Consider the following 21,852-nt stretch of genomic DNA (forward strand, 5'->3'; position numbering starts at 1 on the left):
AGGTTGAACTGTTAAGTTGCAGGGGAGAGACCTCCACCCAAGGCTTTGAAGAACCACTGCTATACAGAGTAGACAGAGCTTGGCTACCTAGACCAAAAGTCTGACTTGACAGAAGGCAGCTTGATAGGCTCTTGTGAGGCCTTGTGTATAGAAAGGGAGTATTGTTTCTGCTTTTGTTTGGCCAAGGGGGCTGGGCACACAAATGGCTAAGACCCCTTGATCTAGGCTTTTATCAGATTCTTTAACCAACTTAAGATGGCTGGCATGCCATAATACAGTCTTAGTGGGTGCCATAGGCTGGTCCCAGTTTTTATTGCTGTCATTAAGTGTGTGTGTTGTGGGGGTAAGTCCTGTAAAGTTAAACAGCACACAGAAGTGATCTGTGTCCTGATTTCTTCCTCTGATTCATATCCTTCTCCCTCTCTGCCCTATGCCTTTTACTCAGTTCTCAGAAACCATGCGTGAATGGCTGGCGATAAATCACTTTCCAAACTGACCTTTGACTTTTCCTGAGCTTGAGGGTCTGTTGGCCAGACTGTGTGTGCTCTTGTGCTTATAAACTGGGCTCCCAGCTCCCCCTCCAAACAAAGGTAATCCTTGTACTGTCCCACCCCTTCCCACTGCAATTCTGTGTCCCCAAAAGACAAGCTGGATGGAGGAAGAAGAATCACATTTAAAAAAATTAAAAAGACAAGGTCTATCTGTTTAAGCACACAAGACTGCACACACAGTGTGCATTTAGCTCATCAACTGCAAAAGTAGATCCTAATCATACTTGAATCCATGTTCTATGTTTTGATATAGATATAGATATATAGATATAGATATATAAAGATACTCTACTACGTATTCATTGCTTTTATATCTCACCTTTCCTCCAATACGCTCAAGATGGTGTATATGGCCATCTTCCTCCCCATTTTATCTGCACAACAACCCTTTGAGGTTGGGTTAGACTGAGAGACTGACTAGCCCAAGGCCACGCAAATGAGTTTCATGGCTGGGCAGGGCAGGTCCTTGGTCCAGCACTAACCACTAACACCATGCTGGCTCTCTCTATACACAATTTTGTTTCTTAATATACAGTGGTGCCTCGCAAGACGAAAAGAATCCGTTCCGCGAGTCTCTTCGTCTTGCGGTTTTTTCGTCTTGCGAAGCAAGCCCATTAGCGGCTTAGCGGATTAGCGCTATTAGCGGCTTAGCGGGCTTAGCGGATCAGCTGATAAGCGGCTTAGCGGATCAGCTGTTAAGCGGCTTAGCGGATCAGCTGATAAGCGGCTTAGCGGATCAGCTGTTAAGTGGCTTAGCGGCTTAGGATCAGCTGATAAGCGGCTTAGTGGCTTGGGGAAAAGGGGGGGGGACCCCGCAGGAACTCGCAAGACATTTTTGTCTTGCGAAGCAAGCCCATAGGAAATTCGTTTTGCGAAGCACCTCCAAAACGGAAAACCCTTTCGTCTAGCGGGTTTTCCATCTTGCGAGGCATTCGTCTTGCGGGGCACCACTGTACTGAGTGTTGTTGCATTTTCTCCCCACATGTGTAATAAACAGGGTTGCATCTAACACTAGGCTTACTCAAAGAAAACCCACTGAAGTTAATGGGCATTGCTAACTTAGTTACAGGTAGCCGTGTTGGTCTGCTGTAGTCAAAACAAAATAAAAAAAATTCTTCCAGTAGCACGTTAGAGACCAACTAAGTTTGTTATTGGTATGAGCTTTCATGTGCATGCATACTTCTTCAGATACTTCTTCTTCAGTGTATCTGAAGAAGTGTGCATGCACACGAAAACGCATACCAATAACAAACTTAGTTGGTCTCTAAGGTGCTACTGGAAGGAATTTTTTTATTTTATTGCTAACTTAGGTTCACTTATTTCAGTGGGTCCACCCTGAGAACTTAGTTGAATAGAACCTATAATAATAATACTTAACATCTGTATAGCACTTGTGAGGGTTCAAAGTAATTAACATGCATTATCTCATTTAAATCTTTATAAACAACTCTGTAAGGCAATTCAGTATTATCCCTCATACTGCAAACAGGGAGGTAGCAGCGGCGCTGGTGGCTGGTGCTCTTTGGGACTGGCAGGGCAGAAGGCAGGGAGGCCAACAGTAGATGGTGCCAGAGCCAAATGACAGGCAAAGTCAATTAATTCCAGGTTTGCCCCATTGCTCCTCCCTGATGAGTTCTACAAGGAATATGGAGGAGCAGGAAGCTGACAGGCGGTGCCACTCCATGGGCAGGGTGTAAGAAGGCAGCCACATGATGACTAGCTGAGAGCAGACTGAGGTTGGTGGGGCAGTGCCTCTTTCTCCCAAACTGACCAGCTTCTACTGGGGTGAGGGGATTGATGTAAAAATGGCTTGCCTTAAGGCCAGCTAATTATTTCCTAGCAGAGGCAAGATTTGAACCGAGGACTTCCTGATTCACAGCCTAGTCTTTAACCCCTATGCTACAGCAGTTATCTAGGGTGCTTTCCTTCTGAAATGAAAGTTCAGTTCCATTAACATCAACACTTTTTAAAATTTTCAATTTGATTGATGGGGATCTGCTGTCGTTCTATTGCCCCAAATGCTCAGGGTATTCTTGAGATGGAGAATGAAATCAGAGAGGCCTCAAAAAGAGATAGTGTGGAATAATGGGCAACTCACACATACTCACACATAGACTAGGAATTAGATAAATCTATGTTCTGATAATGGAAAACAACAGCGTCTGGAAAACAACAGTGTCTATGATTATAGTAGAGTTGGCTCAAGATTTGTTTATTTCAAAATATAGTATTTCTTAAAAAACAAAAACAAAAATCCTACGACAGATCAGTATAAAGGAAGTTGAAAGGGAAATTCAAGAAGGTCAGCTGTCTCCAGAACCACTGAATGCTACTCAAAATCACAATAATAAAAGCTCAGCTGGAGTGGATACCCCCAGATTAGAAAATGTACCACTAAATCCAAGAGAATGCCAGCATGGTTGTAGTGGTTTGGAGTTACTTGTGCGTAAATTGTCCCCGTTTGGGAGCTTAACTGCCTGGGTTAAACCGTCCTGACTGCACAGCCCATCTCAGCGTGGCTGCCTCAGTCGCTAGCAGAATCTGTCTGTGGGCGTTTCTTAAACCTTTTCCAGCATAAAAGCTGTTTGACACCCAATCGTCTCCGCCTCTCATTGCGCAGGAGTCTTCTGCGCAGGGAGGGCGTGGGTAGTGGAGGACCAGTGCTCTCCTCGCTGACTTCCAAGGAAGAATCCCAGAGCCCTTCCCCCTCTTCCCCCATTTGCTCTCCTGGATCCTTGGTGTTACGCTGATTTCCTTCCCCCTCTATCAAGCTGCGTCTCCCCCTGTTGCTGGTACCTTCCCCTGCAGAATCGGAGAGCCTCTCCTTCTCCTGTTGCTCTGATGTCAGTTTCCTGACAACGGTTAATGAGCAGAGTCAAGGAAGCTAACAGATTAGAGACAAGAAGGCTTCTTTCAGAAAATGGAAGTTTGGTTACATTGAGGAGAACAAAAAGGAACATAAACTTTGATAAAAGTAATACAAGCTGACAAAAAATGCAAAAGGGATGCAAATAATAATACCGAATTATTAATGTATTGTCATTGCTATATGCATTGCTATTGGTATTATTACAGGAGTGTATTGCTAAAATAATTAAGAATAACAAAAATATATATTTAAAGGCTTCAGAAGGGTAGGAAGACGATTGACCACTGGATGGTAAGGGAATTAAAAGTGTGCTAAAGGAGGAAAAGAAGACTGCAGAGCAACCAAATGAATTATTTTGCTAGTCTTCACGGCAAAAAATGTAGGGCAAATACTGTGCTTGTCCTTTCTTCTAAAGAAAGGGAGTCTGAAGAACTGATACAAATAGTTGTGACAAGAGATAAAATTCTTATGAACAAATCACTGCTTCCAGATGCTATCCATCTGAGAGTTTTTAAATGTGAAATTGCTGATCTGCTAACAAAAATATGTAACTGGTCCCTAAGATTCGTCTCTGCCAAGAGAACTGGGAAGTGAGCAAACATACTGCTGTTCTTCTTTGCCGCACTTGCAATTATGCAGCTTCTTATTTCACATAAATACATAATACAGACCTGTTCTCATGTTCTCACTTAGATAGATAGATAGATGATAGATTAGATAGATAGATAGATAGATAGATAGATAGATAGATAGATAGATAGTAGATAGATAGATGATAGATAGACAGATATCCAGGAAATTATAGGCTGCTTAGTTTAATGTTTGTTCTAGATAAATTGTTGGAAAGCCTTATTTAAAAAATGATCAAGAATATGGAAGAACAAATTTTGCTGAAGAAGTCTCAACAAGCCTTCTGAAAAGGTTGTTCCTGTCTTACTAGGCTTTGGATGAGCATGTGGATAGGGGGGATTCAGTAAGCACTGTTTACTTGGGCTTTCAAAAAAGTGTTTGACGAAGTCTTTCTCCAAAGACAGCTGAGCAAACAATCATGGGAGAGGTCCTCTTATGGATCAATAACTGGTTAAAGAACAGGAAGGAGAGAGTAGGAACAAATGGAGAGTTCTCATAATGGAGGGTTATAAACAGTGAGGTTCCCCAAGGATCTGTTTTGAGACCAGTGCTCTCCAACTTGTTTGTAAATGATCTGGAGTTAAGAATGCGGGAAAGTCAAGAGGGTCAGCTCTTTCCAGAACATTGGGGATTACTCAAAACCACAGTAACAGAAGCTTAGCCAGAACGAATACCATAAATCAAGCAAGGTATCACCAAATTCAAGAGTTGTCATGTTTAATGAGAAGAACAGAAGGAGTTTTTTTTAAAAAAAAAACAAAAACTGACAAGCCCCATGGATCCCCTGTTGTGATTCTGTGATGCAAAAATGTTTCTCAGATGCCTTCAAGGGCCCCCATAATTTGGGACTCAGTCTGAAAAAGGTTATCCTCTTCAGTTTAGAAGAAGAGGGGTAAGGGGGGCATGCTATTGTATAAAACTACCATTTTAAAATCTGCCTTCTCATCTGCTCCCCTTCCCAACCCTGAGTTCATGCAAATTCAGGATTGAAATAAGTCATTACAAATCTTCCAATGGGGGTTGTGAGATGGCCGCTTTACATTTTTATGTATATAAAGAAGAAGGAAGATATCATGGAGGGTAAGGCTATCAGTAGCAACTAGCCATGGTTATTTCTTTATTCATGTAGTGCCATCTATGTTACATTGAGCTTTATAAACAGTATATTATGGTTGTATAGTACCTCCAGATCAGAGGCAGTATGTCCCTAGTACCAGCTTGTGGGGAACCGCAGCAGAAAATGGCTGTTGTCCTCATGTTCTGCCAATGTGAACTAGAGGGGCCTTTGATCTGATCCAGTAGGGATTATCCTGTGTTCATAGGTAGGACACTCTAATAGAGTCTGAACCTGAACAGAACATTTAGTATTTAGCTACGGCTTGTTCTTGCTATTGCTGGTACAAATGCATGTTGCAATAAAGGAAAGGAATTAAGTGGGTGAATTAAGGAGACTTGGTTGCTGGTCTAGATCTGCAGAGTAAGGGAAGGAGATAGCTACAGAACCACTGGGGAGGTCACTGAATAACTCATTTGGGACATTGTGTACAGGAAGAGAACAATGCTGAACCCTAATTTGAAGGTCTGTGTGTGATCTATAAACCACACCTTCTCATCCTACAGTGGTGCCAGATGCATGCTTATAGATTATGTATCAACATTAAACAATGCAGATGGCATTATATAAGCATAGATATTATGTTCTGGGGTGCAGCTACAAATCCCACCTCAGTCAATCCATGGGTGGTTACAGGCTAGAAAAGGGTGAAGTTTTTTGCATGTTAAGACTTGTCCAACTATTTGGATTAAGTTTCTTAGTTGCTAGCATGGATAGTCAGGTTGCTACTACATGCAGGGGCAACAGTGATGGACGGTGAGGAGGAAGAGGTGGGAGACAGAATACAGTCGGCCCATTGTGTACAGGAAGAGAACAAATCAACTGAAATGGGCTATTTTAGATACTAAAAGAGTGAACATGCCACATCCACCTCCAATAAATATATTTTCATTATTTCTAGAATAGCCTACATTAAAGGAGCTACAGTACCTACAGTTTGGAGTGGTGTATGAGCAAGTGCTTTTATTAGCACTTGCTTGGGAGAGTCAGTACAACTCTTAGCTTACCTCCTCATGAGTAACTTAGCAAAGTAACGCACATGCCCATAAAAGCAATGCATGTCATTATACATCCTCTACTCAGAAGAAAATAAATGTTCCCACATTTAGAACTCGAACCAAATGCAAAGCACAGTAATTATATCCCGCAGACATGCTGGTTTCTAAGAAACATGCCTGTAATGTATAGACGTGCAAACAAATTAATAGCTGCACACAGTTTACAGGAAAACCCTGAGTTTGCAAAAAAAATGTTCAGAATAAGCTAAAGCAGGGCAGATGGCTGGCTCACAGTCATGAAGAGGCATGGAGGAAGGCAGCTGTTAAGTAACAGAGGGCTTAGCTTACTAGTAAGGGCACATTCACTTATTTGGAGTTGTGGCATTTCAGCCAATTCAGACCCTGAACCACACACACTTTAACCTTGTAAAGAGCAAGGAAGGGGAACCTGTGGCCCTCCAGATGTTGCTGCACTCCAGCTCCCATCTGCCCCAGCCAGCCCAGCCAATGGTCTGGTCCACGATGGTGGAATGTGTAGTCCAACAACATCTGGAGGGATACAGGTTTCCCATCCTTGGGGCAGAGGGTTCACTGCAAGAGCAGTCTCTGCATTACACTAGTGTCCCAGGAGAAAAACTAGACTTACTCCAACTAGACGTAGCATTTCCAAAAACATTGTTAAGAAGTGGACAGAAATGCACACAATTACTTTAAATATATATTGTTAGTTACACTATAGCTGGTGCAGTATACTGGATAGAGTGTCAAGAGTTAGGCCAGATATACCCATGTTCCAATTATTGCTCAGGCAATAAAGCTCATTGGGTGACCTTGAGCATCACAAAGGTGTTGTGAAGATAAACTGGTGGAAGGAAGGAAGAACATCATGTGTTCACTTGTGTTCTACCTCCACTGTTGGAGGTAGTATGTACCTGAATACCAGCTTTTTTTGAATCACAAGTGGGTAGAATGCTGTTGTGGTTAGGTCTTGCTTTTGGGCTTCCCACATGCATCTGGTTGGTCCCTGTGAGAACAGAATGCTGGACTAGATGGGCCATTGGCCTGATCCAGCAGGCTCTTTTTATCTACTGTATTTTGGAAAATTATTTGTCTGCCTGCCTATCCAACTCTTCTCTATGGGTTTCTCTATGGGTTCGGCTGCCTCTTGAGATATTGTGACCAAACTTGGCATGAGGTTTCAAGAGGTAGGACAGTGGTCTTCATTGACACTTGTATGTCAGACACCATTCTGAATCAAGATGGTGCACCATAAAATGTTGCTTTGGCATTACTTTGTCCATTTGGGCATACTTTCAACTGCCTCTCAAGATACGATTGTGAAACTCAGCATAAGTGTTTCCAAGGTGGATTCTTCATCAACATTTGAATGCTAGGCACAATTTTGATCATTTCCCCAAGGAGCTCAGGCTAGGATACATGGTTCTCTTTTGTACATGTTTCATGTACAAATCAGATTACTGAGCATTCAAAGCTGAATTAATGTCTTTCAGCACATTGGCTGTATTGCTGGAAAGGTGGACAACATTACTTTAAAGGTGAGCCTGTGACCTCGATTCAGGAATTAAAGTATTTACCATCACAAAAGAATGGCCAGGCTGCCCAAGTAAGCAATCACTGGCTATTGCCACATATCCTGACAGACAGAATTTCTGCTGCAGACCGCCTCCTTCTGTGATGTATGTATGATGTTTCTGGGGGTGGTCTTGGGCTACAGGGTGGACAATTTCAAAAGTCTTTATAAGGGCTTGCACACCATTGTTCTGGGTTCCTCCTCCCTCCTGCATGTGGTGAGGACCCTGCTGCAACAGTTTAATAAAGATCAGGCTTACTAGCTGCTTTGCTTCTCTATATTATTTGGTTGGCCTCTGTTATTTTCTCCTACCAATAGGGAACCCACTTAAGGACTCTATATGGGCTCTTGGATACCCCATAAGGGAAAAGGAGCAGATTTTGTTTACATCAGTTGCAATCCTAAACACACTTACTAGGTAGTAAGTCCAATTGAGTATAGTGGAATTTACATCTTAGAAAATATGCATAACCTGGCGCCGCATATACACTATCCAGAAAGAGCTATGTTCCTTTCGTTGGAAAGTTTAAGTGGTGTGTGTTCACACCCATGGGAGACAGCAGTGCATTGTCTCAAAGGCCAAACTCAGCTGAGTAAAACTGAGACAATCGCTTGCATTTTTTTAAATGGCATGACAAAATTGTACTCATGGTGGTGATTCATTTAGACTTCTATAATTAAAAATTCAAAAGATGCTTTGGACGCTGTGATGGATACATGAAGCAAATGAAAATGCTAAAAAAACCTCTCTCCCCCTTTCTCTGCTTCAGAATCTTGTCCCATTTCCCAGACAGGTGTGTCACTGTCACATGTTTATTGCCAATTGTCTTATCAAACATTGTGGTCTCCTGTAAATCCTTATAAATGACAACAAACTTGTAAGAAATCAAAGCCAAAAGAAAAGAAAAGACAAACACACTCTCCCAGTTCATGGTCTGAATCAGGTAGAATGTTGGCTTTAGGATTAAATGCAAATTCAGGCTTTTAGTTGTCTTTGTTGCAAATCTCAAGCTTACCTGAAAGCCTCCAAAGGTAAACAAAAACAACTGGTGCTGCTTACACCTTCCGGCATTAAGTGGGAAAGGCATCCCATCTCCAGCAGACATGCAAACACAGCCCTGTCTCTCCACATTTTCTCCTAAAGTGCTCACTTGTGCTTCTTCATTTACAAACTAGCACTGCTTTGGGTGTTTTAGGTCTTTGTAAGAGTAAAGCCCGCTTCACCAGGCATAGAAGCAGCTCTGTGGCAATCAGCATCAATATTCTAATCTTAAAAATAAAATAAAAATGCTTACATGCATTGGCAGATTGCTCCAGGACCTCACGATGGTGAAACTCAGCCCTGAGTCGGATATACAGTAACTGTGTTTCACTGCACTTGATTCCCATAGACCAGGCATGGCCAAACTTGGCTCTCCAGCTGTTTTGGGACTACAACTCCCATCATCCCTAGCTAACAGCACCAGAGGTCAGGGATGATGGGAATTGTAGTCCTAAAACAGCTGGAGGTGGCCATGCCTGCCATAGACTAAGAGATGAAGATGGCACTGAACCCTGGGAATACAGATTGACTGTGGCTTCTTGTTGACAGTATAATCTTCACTCCCTGATAGGCAGAGGTGGCAACAGTAACTGGCACCTTCAACCCGGTACCTACTTGGCCCAAGGTATCACTGAGTTGAGTTGACTGTCCTGTCATGCCCTGGAGCACCCATTACTCTGGGACACTGTAGAAAAGTTAAACAGCAAGCAGATTGCCAGTACCAGCTGCCCCCAGTTTAGCCTATGAAAGTGTCCTCGGGCTCCAGGAGGTGTCCTTGAGTCTCTGTCTCAGGAGGTAAAAGCCTTTCAGCAAACACCCAAGAGAGTGAGGATCAAGGCGCAACTCTCCTTTGAAATGGTCAGGTGTTGGTGTCAGGGACGGGCAGGGCTCTGAAAATCGTGTGGTGGAGGCAGCGGAGCCAGAGGCTGGTGCAGTGGAAGGAGGAGGTGTTTTATGGGGTTTTGTGCCAAGGCTGAATGATAAGGAAGAGTTTGGGGGAGTAGGAGCAGGAGCTGGGGCTGGGGCAAGGGCGGGATGCCTCCCCTGCTGTCCCCCAGGACTAGGAGCGGTTTAAAGCGGCAGGCACAGTGACAACTTCTGTGTAGGAGAAGTCACACGTTGCTTGTACATGACCCATCAGATGTGAGTACTTAAGTTTGGGTGGAGACGTGGTTATGCTGTTGCCCCAACAGTCCAGTTTGGAGCACAAGGTAGGGCAGGGTCACCAGAAAATAGTCACCAGAAGCCTGTGTGTGCATTATGTGCACCTTTGGAGCTACTGCAAGTACATGGTTTGTCAACAAAGAATTAAACCACCAGCCATTTGTTCTCCCTGAGCTGGGTTTGCTGAGGACAATTGGCTTGCGAGTCATGTTTGGGTCCGTTTTGTCTCACACCATTCTATTGAAACGTATCCACCGACCTTTCCCTATGAAAAGCATAGTATTTATATAAGCACTGTCAGAAGTACTATGAGCAGCCAAAGCTGACAAACATTGAAATTAGATCTGGTTGGCTGGCTTCAGAGGGGATATTTCTTTGGAAAGTGCACGCTAATTTAAATACATACCCAAACAATTCGGCCAGACGCTTAACTGCACAGCTGCAGACTGTAACACATTCTGCCGTGACATAATTCTCAAATACTGTACACTAGTGTCACGCCTAAACATGCTCAGAAAAGTAAGCAGTGTCATACCGAAATACAGTGAACAAGGTGTCTTGACAACAATGAAAACTTAAAAGGAAAAGAGGTGGGAAGTGGTGTCATTGCGTTCTCTCCATTGCTCTGCTGCATCCAATACAAATAAATAGATGACAAAGCCGTCTCCGACCTCAGTTCACTTTAGGTACCCAAAATAAGTTTTCCTCTTGTTCTGCTCCATTTTGCAATGTTGTACAGTGTCATGGAGTGGCTGGATGCAGAGGAGTGGTGGGAGGCACCAGCCAGGGAACCCCCAGGGGAAGAAGGCTCAGAGCCCAGGCATTGGTGGTGGGACAACAATGAGTGGATAGAGGGAGAAGAAGCAGACTGGGAGGACGAGGCATCCGCAGCAGAAGAGGTGACATGGTTTAGTGAACAGGAAGAGGCTGTGATAATTTAGACTCCGAGGCCAAAGCGGGGACTAGGGGGCAGTGGGGCCAGGAGAGGCAGGCTGATGAAGAAGCCAGGGAGTCTCCCCCTCCTGCGGTGAGCAGCTCCTCTCCACCCTGGTCTCCTAGAACCCCAAGAGAAATGAAATGGGCAGAATATAAGGTGCTTCTTCACAGACACAGCCTGAGACCATGTAGGAAATACCCTGGAGGGGAGAAGTCCTAGTGGGCACTGAGAAAGTGAGGACCTTCAGTCCTCACAACTGCTTCATTGGGGCAAGACCGCCTGGAAAGGGTTAGTGAGACCAGTAGGCACAGGTTGCAGTTTGCTTCCCTTGAATAAGGAGTTAACGTCACTGCCCTCGGGTGATTTATTGTTTTGTTGCTGACCTACACCTGACTCCAACCCTGACACACAGATAGAGATCCAGGCCTGCTCAGCATTTGAGGAGGGAAACAGCACACGGTAACAGAAATAAAGTTCAAGTCAGACTCTTGGGTCTATGTAGCTCAACATTATCTATGTTGACCAGCAGCCGCTCTCCAGGTTTTCTGACTGGAGACATTCCCAGTCTTACCAGGAGAACTGGGGACCTTTTGCATGCAAAGCAGATGCTCTGAGTGGCAAGCCTTCCAATATCATTGGTAATACATCAGTTCAGTTTCCCACTATTCAATACCAAACCCATTACAGTATCTGCTTCCATTGCAAGATGATGTCAAATGATCTGAGAGCTCTGCCTAGCATGTTTATCTGTCATCATTTTTACACAAGTGAAACCAATGACCAATCTAGTCAGTCCAGCATCCTTCTCTCATAGGGGTCAACTAGATGTCTCTGGGAAGCCTACAAGCAGGACCCAAGTGCAACACCACTCTTCCCACTTGTGAATCCCAACATGTGGTATCCAGTCCCTTGAGTAATCACAGGTTTGAACTCCCTGCAATAAAGATGGGGTAAAACAACAACAATGGCTGCAGCGTCTTTCAGGAATGGTGGGGGAAAGCAGCCTCCCACTCTAAGCACCTAAGAGAACTGGTGGGTCAGACCAAAACCCCACCCAATCCAGCATTTTGTTCCCACAGTGGCCAAACAAATTTGTATGGGAAGCCCTGAATGCACTTGAGTATTCCTCAGGCTTATAACAGTAGCCCTTTTGCATCAGACTAAGAACTCATCTGGGACGCGGGTGGCGCTGTGGGTAAAAGCCTCAGCGCCTAGGGCTTGCCGATCGAAAGGTCGGCGGTTCGAATCCCCGCAGTGGGGTGCGCTCCCGCTGCTCGGTCCCAGCGCCTGCCAACCTAGCAGTTCGAAAGCACCCCCGGGTGCAAGTAGATAAATAGGTACCGCTTACCAGCGGGAAGGTAAACGGCGTTCCGTGTGCTGCGCTGGCTCGCCAGATGCAGCTTTGTCACGCTGGCCACGTGACCCGGAAGTGTCTCCGGACAGCGCTGGCCCCCGGCCTATAGATGTGAGATGGGTGCACAAACCCCAGAGTCTGTCAAGACTGGCCCGTTCGGGCAGGGGTACCTTTACCTTTACCTTTAAGAACTCATCTAGTCTAGCATCCAGACCCAGAAGCTGGGCAAGAAGGCAATAACCTACCCAGCAACTGGAATTCCCTTAGCAACTGGAATTCAGTAGTATACTGCCTCTAAACCTGGAAGCTTCATATAATCATTGTAGCTGATATAGAGCCATTTCCCATTATGTTCTGCCTCCATAGTCAGAGACATCAATTGATGGAAGCCACAGAAGAAGAGCATGCTTTTGTGCTGGGGTCCTGCTTTCTGGTTTCCCCCAGGCATCTGGCTCATCACTGAATGAATGGGGTGCTGGATTAGATGGGGCATTGGCCTGATCCAACAGGCTCTTATGTTATTTTTTTCTAACCACCTTGCCTGCCGCCACCTCTTACCAGGGACGCGGACTTATAAAAAATATTGGGGGGCCCCGGGAAAGCTCATGAATAATAAATAAGCTCATGAATATGCAAATAAAGTGGCGCCGCCTCCTCGTGAGCGAATAGGGGAGAGCGTGCTGCGCCTATTAATCAGCTCCGAAGGAAATTGGGTGGAGCTTTTGCTCGGGAGGGAGGGCAGGAGGCATGCAGCCCGACCCTGTGCATTTTGGGCTGGGGGAGGGGCGGCGATGGCGCTCTGCTGGAGGGGCGCCGGAGATTATTGGGGGGCGGAGCCCCCCAAACGAATTTTTGAGGGGGCTCGGGCCCCCTCAAGCCCCATGGAGTCGGCGCCTATGCCTCTTACAGTAATAATCTTCATGTGCTTTGTCTATCAGTGTAACTGGGATGACCCCCCAAGTTCTAATATTGTGGGAGAGGGTGCAGGTCTGGTCACTGTGTCTAAAGACAGCTCTCTGGCTTTACACAATCAGCTAACTGGCTCCACACAACGAACACCTATTGTCAAGATAAACAATTAAATGGCCCTGTGTAATACCATGCAAGCTAAAGCCGCAAATCCCTCTCATTCAAAAGAAAAAAGGACAACTGCCCTGTGTTGGTAACAGTGCTCCAGCAACTGGGATTTAGAAATAAACAAACACACAAACCAAGTGCTTTTACAAGTGTACTTGGGGCGTATAAAAACGGAACATACTCAAGAGCCGAAATGTAGGCCTTGCTAACGCACCTCCCCACCCACTTAGCAAAACTTCCTTGAGCACCTCATGCCTACCACAGAAGTAAGAAATTAGGCCCAGAGAATTTCTCCTAGCACGCCCCCACCCCACCGCACCACAGAATATACCATTAACACAACAAAAGAAAGAAAAAAATTACATACCTTTGTGCTCTGCTCTTCACTTCCTTCTTAAGCTCCAACAGAGGTGATAGTCTGAGGCCTTGCCTAAACCTTCAGCTCATAGTGTCTCCTTTGGGAAACTTGACCTCTATTATACCACATTAACTGCCAAAGAATCCTGGGAACCAAAGTTTCTTAAGGGTGCCGGGAGCTGCTAGGAGGCCCCAATATTCCCCTCACAGGGCGATTTGACAGTCAGTTCCTGTTCTCAGGGAACTCTGAGAATAGAGCTCTGTGAGGGAAATAAACCCTTAATGAACTACAGCTCCCATGATGCATTGGGTGAAGCCTTGTTTGTTTAAAGTGGCCAGTCTTTAAATGTATGGTATGGCATAAATGAGGCCTAACTCTCGGCCTTACCTTGATACAAATGGGAATGAACTGTGTAGTCTGCCTGCAGTAACAAATAACAGAAAGCTGGGAGTGCTATTTATATATTAAATAGCACTCAGTGCTTGGTAGCCCCTCTAGGTTTCGTTTTCAATTCCTAACAGAGCCAGAGAGAGACTTTTTTGGTGTGCGTATTGTTGTTTTCAACATGCTAATATATAGATATGTGTCATGGGTGCCAGCACAAAATGGCTGCCATGCACAGAAAGAAAAAGGTGGAGTGGAAGAAGAAAAAGAGGTGGAGGTTCACCCTTATATCTTGACTATAAAAGTTGGGTCTTAGCCTACTATACATTTTGAAAAGTAATGCCCATCCAAGCTGTTTCCCCTTAATAAGTTCCCAAAAGTGAAAGCTAATTCTGCCAAGATTCAAATGAGCTCAGAGAAGCAGATCCTGAGCACATTTCTGCATGGGAGTTTCCTGCTGTCAAAGTATGGCATTTTAGTACAAAGCAACTGTGTGGGACAATATAGCAACACACACAAAGATCTGAAGGTACCATAATGCAAAGAACTTGCTGTATGCTTCCTCTGAATGAGCCGCATATAAACTAGGTGAACATCCTTTTTTGTCTTAGATTATTCACTTAAGAACACAGCAATAGCTTTTGAACCCCATCTCCCCAAATTATCTGCTGCCAAGATGGTTTCAAATTTCTGCACATCTTTGGGCCTTAGTTGGCAGTTCAGGGGTCCGACTCCCAACTTGTCTGCAGTCTCCCCCAGTCCCACTCTCCTTGCTGCACGGGAGAGGAGCCTAGGAAGCTCCTTATACAAAGTCTACACTGACTGGCAGCAGCTTCCCAATGCTTCAGACAGGAGATATTCTTAGTCCTAACTGGAAATGTTGAGGACTGAACCTGGGACCATGTGCCTGCAAAGCAGATGCTTTACCATTGAGCTAAGGCCGTTCCCCACAATATCTTGCTTATGTCCCAAGGCCCACTAGGGTTGGGAACACAGCAGTTGCCAAAACAGACATTTCCATTATTATTATTATTATTATTATTATTATTATTATTATTATTATTATTATTATTATTTAAAAAGGGAACCACAGCACAAAGGTTTCCCTTTCTCTTGAGTTTTGGACCCAGAGAAAATATCACTTTGGCAATTCTGCTAGCAGCGAGATCCTTCTGAGACTCAATCCAGCAGTCTTCTGGTGAACCCTGGGTTGCTGTGTAAACAGTCTGTCTTGATTATCTCCACAGTTACAATAAGGCAAATAAAGTCAAAGCCAAAACACACCATTGAACGGCAATAAGTGTATCAGCATGCAGAGAGTGTCCCTAATTCCCAAAGTGGGCAGACATTCAAGACTTGCTTGGTGCAATTTTTAGCTTTAAGAATAATTATTACACTTCAATGGCAGACTACACAGCCAGTCCCAAAATAAGCAGGCTGTAAACAAGCCGCAAAGGGAATAGGGGCTGGCGATAAGGTTCATTCAGTGTTAAAAATGTAAGCTTGTCTGAACAACCTTTCCTTTGTCCTTTTCTGCACACGTAAGGGGAAAACCTGAGTCAACAGGTGTCCCTTTGAGGGAGTCACTCAGTCTTCACACTGGTTCGTTATAAAGGCAAGAGTGGTTCCATTTGAAGAAGGTCTCTGGCAATAGAAAGGGAGTTTTAGCTTCCCTCCAGGCAGAAAAGAGAAAGGGGCAGTCTAGCCCTCCCCACTCTGCAGCCTGAAGAAAACAAACTTGGCAACTATTGAGTTGAGATCACTCACCAGTCTTACTGCAGCCTGTGCCAAATTGGTGCCCTTCAGATGTTTTAGACTGCTGTGACTGATGGGAGTTGCAGCCCAAACCATCACTTGGTTGGCAAAGATTTGTCACATCCATGCCATGCATTTAGGGCACATTTAAACCACTTTCACAGTCATGGCTTCCCCCAAGGAATCCTGGGAACTGTAGGCCAACCCTCAAAGGAATACAGTTCCTTTCACCCTTAACAAACTACAGTTCCTAGGATTCTTTGGGGGGAAGCCATGTGTTTTAAACATGTGGTGTGGATGCTCAGTTTACCTTGCTATATCACGTGCTCAAACCATTTAAGCATGGAGTTCTCTGACCGTTATCCAGGGCTAACACATTCTAGAGTGTTTATTAGAGAAACAGTAAAAACAATTTCACTGTAAACTGAATTTTGGAATGAATTTAAATAGAGCTAGTAATCCCCTGAAACCCATTTCCACCCAATTAATCCCCCTTCTTTACCCCAACTAATATTGCCGAACTGTTGTTCCATGAGCCCTTCAACCCCACCTTTCCTACTTACCATAACATCATTAATTAATTAATTAATTAATTAATTTATAATTATTAGTAACTTGTAACCTAACAGGTCTCCAAGAGACTTACACCAAAGAGCATATTTAAAAATTGCTAAGTTTAATGTGAAACATCTTTATTCGTAATTTTGTTCTGTTTCATTTTTACATATACCCGCTCCCGCATTCTGTTATGTCCTTTCCTTCAACCTGCACACAAGGATTTAGGCCACAGGCCTGGTCTTTCAGCATTAATCTAAGCTTAGGTCATCTTATCATCTCCACAAGGATGGCTACAGCTGATACACAAACGCTGTTAGACTTGGGTTGTAGAAATAGCCTCCAGGGCTTGCTAAAAAATTCCAAAAGGTTAGCAAGCACATAAGAAGGGAAAATTGCAGCCCGAAGAGTTGAAGTGAAGTCTACCAGTTTTGTGAAGTTATGACTGAAAGCATTAAGCAACCTTATCTTTTAAGAATAAGCTACTAGTTCAGACATAGACCAAACTAGCTGGCATTAACATTTACTGTACACATTCCATTGGTAACCAAGAGCTACTACAGATGTAATGTTTTTCCAGCATGAAGATAATCTTGGTGAAGGGGAAAAACATGGTCACACACTACACTGTTAAGTATACCCTAAGGAGATTTTAAATCTACAGCTACAAATGTAAACGCAACAAACAGATGTTTGCAAATGTCCATTCAAGCATACTTATCATTTACATGTTACATTTACAAGTGCAGAGTTAAAATCTGGAATTTGCTCCCACAAGATGTAGTGGCCATCAACTTGGACGGCTTTAAAATGAGTTTATACAAATTCATAGAGGATGAGGTAGTCAGTGGCTACTAACCATGATGTCTGTGTATTACCTACACTGTTGGAGGCAGTGTGTCTCTGAATACTAGTTGTTGGGAATCACAAGTTGAGAGGGTGCTGTTGCACTCAAGTCCTGTTTGTGGGCTTCTCATAGGCATCTGGTTGCCCACTATTACAACAGGAAGATGGCCTGTATGATGGACCCCGGTTTGATTCAGTGTGGTTTTTCTGAGGTGCTTATGTAAACTGCATGTTTTTGGGAAGCACTCCAAGTCATCATCTTTTTTCCCCTCCCCCCCCCTCTAAGATCAGGCAACTTTGGCTCAATTTACACATGCATGTTTGCCACTGGATGACCACAGCATCAAGGGTTACCTAACTTGCTTGCATGAAGACTGAAACACAAGATAACTTTTCATATCAGTTGCAATGTTTTTCCCCAATGAAACTAAGCCACACGTTCAGTTGTACAAATGTGAAGAAACCAAGTGATGAGCAGTGGCGGACTTGGCAATATCATGCCATGTGTGAGGCTAAAATCGTGGTGCCTTCCCAAAGCCAGGTTAAGGGAAGCAGGGGCTTTAGGAAGGAGGGGTGAGGCTCTGCCAAGATCCTAGAGCTCTCACATCACCTTCCCAAAGCTAGTCTCTCTAGTCTTGGTGCAGCATTCGGACCATGACACCACACTAGCTCTCATATATTGTTATATTGTGACTATAGGCTGATCTGGTCTTGAATTAAACATTGCTGATTCTTTTGTGCCCTTTAAGTTCTCTGTTTCTACAGTTTACATATTTATTATGTTTTAATACTGCTTAACTATATATATGGTGCAATTTATAGAGTGACCAGTATAGACAGTGAGCAAAATATACTGTTATGGGCTAGTGGGGGAGCAGGAGTCCACTGATAGTATGCTGTCTGAAGGCTCCCCAAAATGTGTAACTGGCATGTACACTTGGAGATGGTGTCTGCAGAAACTAACCTACACATGGACACGGACTTCACAAATCATTGCTACTTTGCTTCCCCAGGCTCTTGGACACAATAATGAATTCATGGCATAAGTGGAGCTCTAAATTCAGCATCCATTGCTATTATTATGCTCCCGGCAACTAGAGCAGGGTAAGCAAGCAACCCCTATCATGGTACCATTCATTTACTATGAGATGGCAGTAAAGAATGGCAGTTCCTTGCTGCTTTTCCAGTATATGCCATCTAGAAGGCCCACAGATATTATTGCAAGCACAAATAAAGCAAGCACAAATAAATGGGTGATGTGACAGAAACATAAAAAGGTGTGGTTTCTCTCCCTCCTTCATAATACAAGAATTGTGTCTGAAAGCAGTTGCAGTGTCAGCGATAATGGCTTGTCTCAAAGAAACTTGCTATTGCTTTGCTAGAATGTACTTTTAAGGCATTGGGTTATATTTCCAAGCTTAATGAATAACTGTGAGATATGTAGGTTGCTATCCATCATGATGTCAATAGAGATAATGCAGCAGTGCCTCTTAGCATAGAAATACTAGATAAGGACTGCTGTGAATGAAAAGAAAGCAACACAGCACTGTTGTGTCATCTGTAGTTAAGGAGGATGGGGATAAATTGTATCTATTGCCTCTTTAAATGCCCCCCCCAAGTGACTGCTCTAAGAGGCACTGGCCTCTGATCAAGGTTTCCAGTTCAAGGTGCTGGTGGCTTTTCTATAAAGGCCTACATGAATTGGGGCTGCTGGTTCCTGAAGAAAGCCTGCTCCTGCACCAGCCTGCCTGTACACTGATAATCATCTGATGATACAATCCCCAGAGTGCTCCTGCTGTCTGAAGTGAGGTGATGGATGACTGGGAAGGGGGCACATATGGTTCAGATAGTAAGCATTCTATACATGGAACAATGAAATAATAATAATAATAAGGCTGTGGTGTCCTGACACTGGATTTCTCTCGTCAGGCACTTGGAATGCTCATCTTTTCAATGCTAGGCAAACACCTTCTTATTCTTCCAGGGAGGCTTTTGAATTGCTTTGATATTGTGATTTTTAGTGCTGCTTTTAATTGCCCTTTGAGGTTTCAATTGCATGCTTTTTTTGTTACTGTATTTTATTTTATTTTTTGTAAACTGTGCTGAAACTAGATGTTGAAAGGTGGTGCAGAAACCCCTTAACACATGATGGGGGCTATGCTCTGCCTCTACAGTGGGAGACAGTAATGTTTCTGAATAGTGGTTGCTGGGAACTACAGCTTGGGGTCCTGCTTGCAAGTTTTCCAAAGGCATCAGGGGTGGCCACAGTGAGAACAGGATGCTGAACTAGATGGCCCATTGTCCTGATCCAGCAGACTCTTCTTAACCCGCTCTCCCATTTTCCCCCATGGTGAGAGCAGATTAGATCAGGCATAGGCAAACTCAGCCCTCCAGATGTTTTGGGTCCTGTTAGCTAGGGATGATGGGAGTTGTAGTCCCAAAACATCTGGAGGGCGAGTTTGCCTATGCCTGGATTCGATGATATAACGGAAAACATTGGTAGGGAACCTTTTGTTTTTCCTCATGAGCAACCTTCAAAGGGTTGCATGCTAAGAATTTGTCAAGAATGTATAATTTGCTGCTGAAATGGAATACACAAGATGAAACAGTTAAATCGGCTATGATTAAGTGGGCACAGGATATTGGTCATAATATCATGTTTGCTGACTGGGAACAGTTGTGGACCACCGGTTTAAAATTTACGGCATGTAATGCCTTAAAAGAAAATATTATGAAAATGATCTATAGGTGGTACATGACCCCAGTCAAGCTAGCAAAAATCTACCATTTGCCTGACAATAAGTGTTGGAAATGTAAAGAAATTGAAGGTACTTTCTATCACCTTTGGTGGACGTGCCCGAAGATTAAGGTTTTCTGGGAAATGATATATAATGAAATGAAAAAGGTACTTAAATGTACTTTCCCTAAGAAACCAGAGGCCTTTCTCTTGGGCATTGTCGGCCAATTGGTGCCAAAGAAAGACAGAACTTTTTTTATGTATGCTACAACAGCAGCAAGAGTACTCATCGCAAAGCATTGGAAGACTCAAGATCTACCCACTCTGGAAGAATGGCAGATGAAGGTGATAGACTATATGGGACTGGCTGAAATGACCGGCAGAATCCGCGACCAGGGGAAAGAGACGGCGGAGGAAGATTGGAAGAAATTCAAAATTTATCTTAAGAAATATTGTAAAATTAATGAATGCTAAAATGTTGAGGTTTTTTTTTAAAAAAGGGGATTACAGCTGTAAAAGATTAAGCAAAAGAATAGAATAAGGGGAAAATTTGATAAAACCAAGGGTTAGGATTTGCTGAAACAAATTTGGAAATTGGGATGTAGAAGGGGGAGGTATGGGGAAGTCGGTGAAGTAAGGTTTAAGAAAAAAGGATATGAAACTATACATGTTTGTTTGTGTGCTTGTTTGTTTGTGTTGTGTATTGTTTGTGTTTATAAAAACTGTGAAAAACCAATAAAAAATTCTATAAAAACAACAACAAAGGGTTGCATGTTGGCTTGACCTGAGGCAAATGTGGGCAGAGTGATGGATGTGACTCTTACCTTTGTACAGTAAGCTACAGCTCCAGAAATACAAAAGCCAGAGGTTATCCCCCCCCCCCCGCGCTTGCAATTTTTCCATCCTCTATGCAAAAAAGGCACCACCACAGTTCAAAGGCACATTCCAGCAAGACAAAAAGGCCTTGTGAAGGGGTGTGGCCTGAGGACTCCTGAGGGTTTGACACAGAGAGGCAGGCAGGGGGAGAATATAATATTAGAAATTCAACTAGAGTGTATACCAGAGACTCAATCACTGTTATTCTCATGCCTGTTTCATTCCCCCCCCCCCCCCGTTTTAGGCACAGATGTCTCAACACAGGACATCTTGCGCTCTTTTTACTGCCCAGCACATAAATGGTAACCTGATAATACATGAAAGAGATTTGGCACCTTTGCTGTTTAGCATAAGCAATGTTATTGTTACAGGCCCTCTAAGCTGTGACTCAGGCATCTGTTCTAGGGAGAGAATCCTTGGCATTTATGAAGTTACGCTTTGACCACTTCCTGAATTTGTGACTCTTGAACCTCAGCAGCTCAGGAGTTCAGAAAGGGCATACCACCGAAAACTGCAACCCCCCATGCTTTCTGAATGACACATTCAGATGTAACATTATATTTAACTTACAGTTTTGTCCAGCTAACTGAGGTATTAATTATGAGATAACATAGCAAGCCCTGGTCTGATGTGAGCCCAGAGATCTCTATCTGCAGAATAAATCTAAAAGATATTGAATTAAGGCAATAGATCTGTTTCCAGCAGGATTCTTTGAGCCCCTAAGGCCATTTCCCATGCTTCATTGACAAAAATTGGTTTTAAAATCCTACAAAGCTGAGACGGGGAGCCTGTGGCCCCCCAGATGCTGTTGAATTACAAATCCCAGCATCTCTGATGACTGGCAATGCTATCTGGGGCTGAAATTCAGCATGACCTGGAGGGCCTCAGGTTCTTCATCCTTGGCATAAGCATACATGAACTTCTAAGGCTAAGGTCATTATCTCCTAATACAAACTATAACAGAGATTTAAAGTCTGTACTGCTGCTCACATTGATCAATTGCCCTGGATGCTA

At 43.7% G+C, this 21,852-nt stretch overlaps 1 protein-coding gene across 3 annotated transcripts in view; it reads right to left on the reverse strand.

Annotated features, from left to right (window-relative positions):
* The window catches only part of WNT5B (Wnt family member 5B), a 139,713-nt gene extending 123,778 nt beyond the window's left edge, over positions 1 to 15,935 (reverse strand). Inside the window, exon 1 of one of the 3 annotated variants that reach the window (XM_081210342.1) lies at positions 15,837 to 15,935. In XM_081210342.1, the coding sequence (XP_081066468.1) occupies positions 15,837 to 15,920 (84 nt within the window). In that variant the 5' untranslated portion in view covers positions 15,921 to 15,935. Of the gene's footprint in view, positions 1 to 13,694; positions 13,974 to 15,836 lie in introns of those variants that run through there. The other 2 variants (XM_081210346.1, XM_081210344.1) reach the window with 2 other exon arrangements.
* Between the last annotated feature and the right edge of the window lie 5,917 nt (positions 15,936 to 21,852).

Source organism: Podarcis bocagei (assembly GCF_964188305.1).
Source record: "Podarcis bocagei genome assembly, chromosome: 10".
Classification (NCBI taxonomy): domain Eukaryota; kingdom Metazoa; phylum Chordata; class Lepidosauria; order Squamata; family Lacertidae; genus Podarcis; species Podarcis bocagei.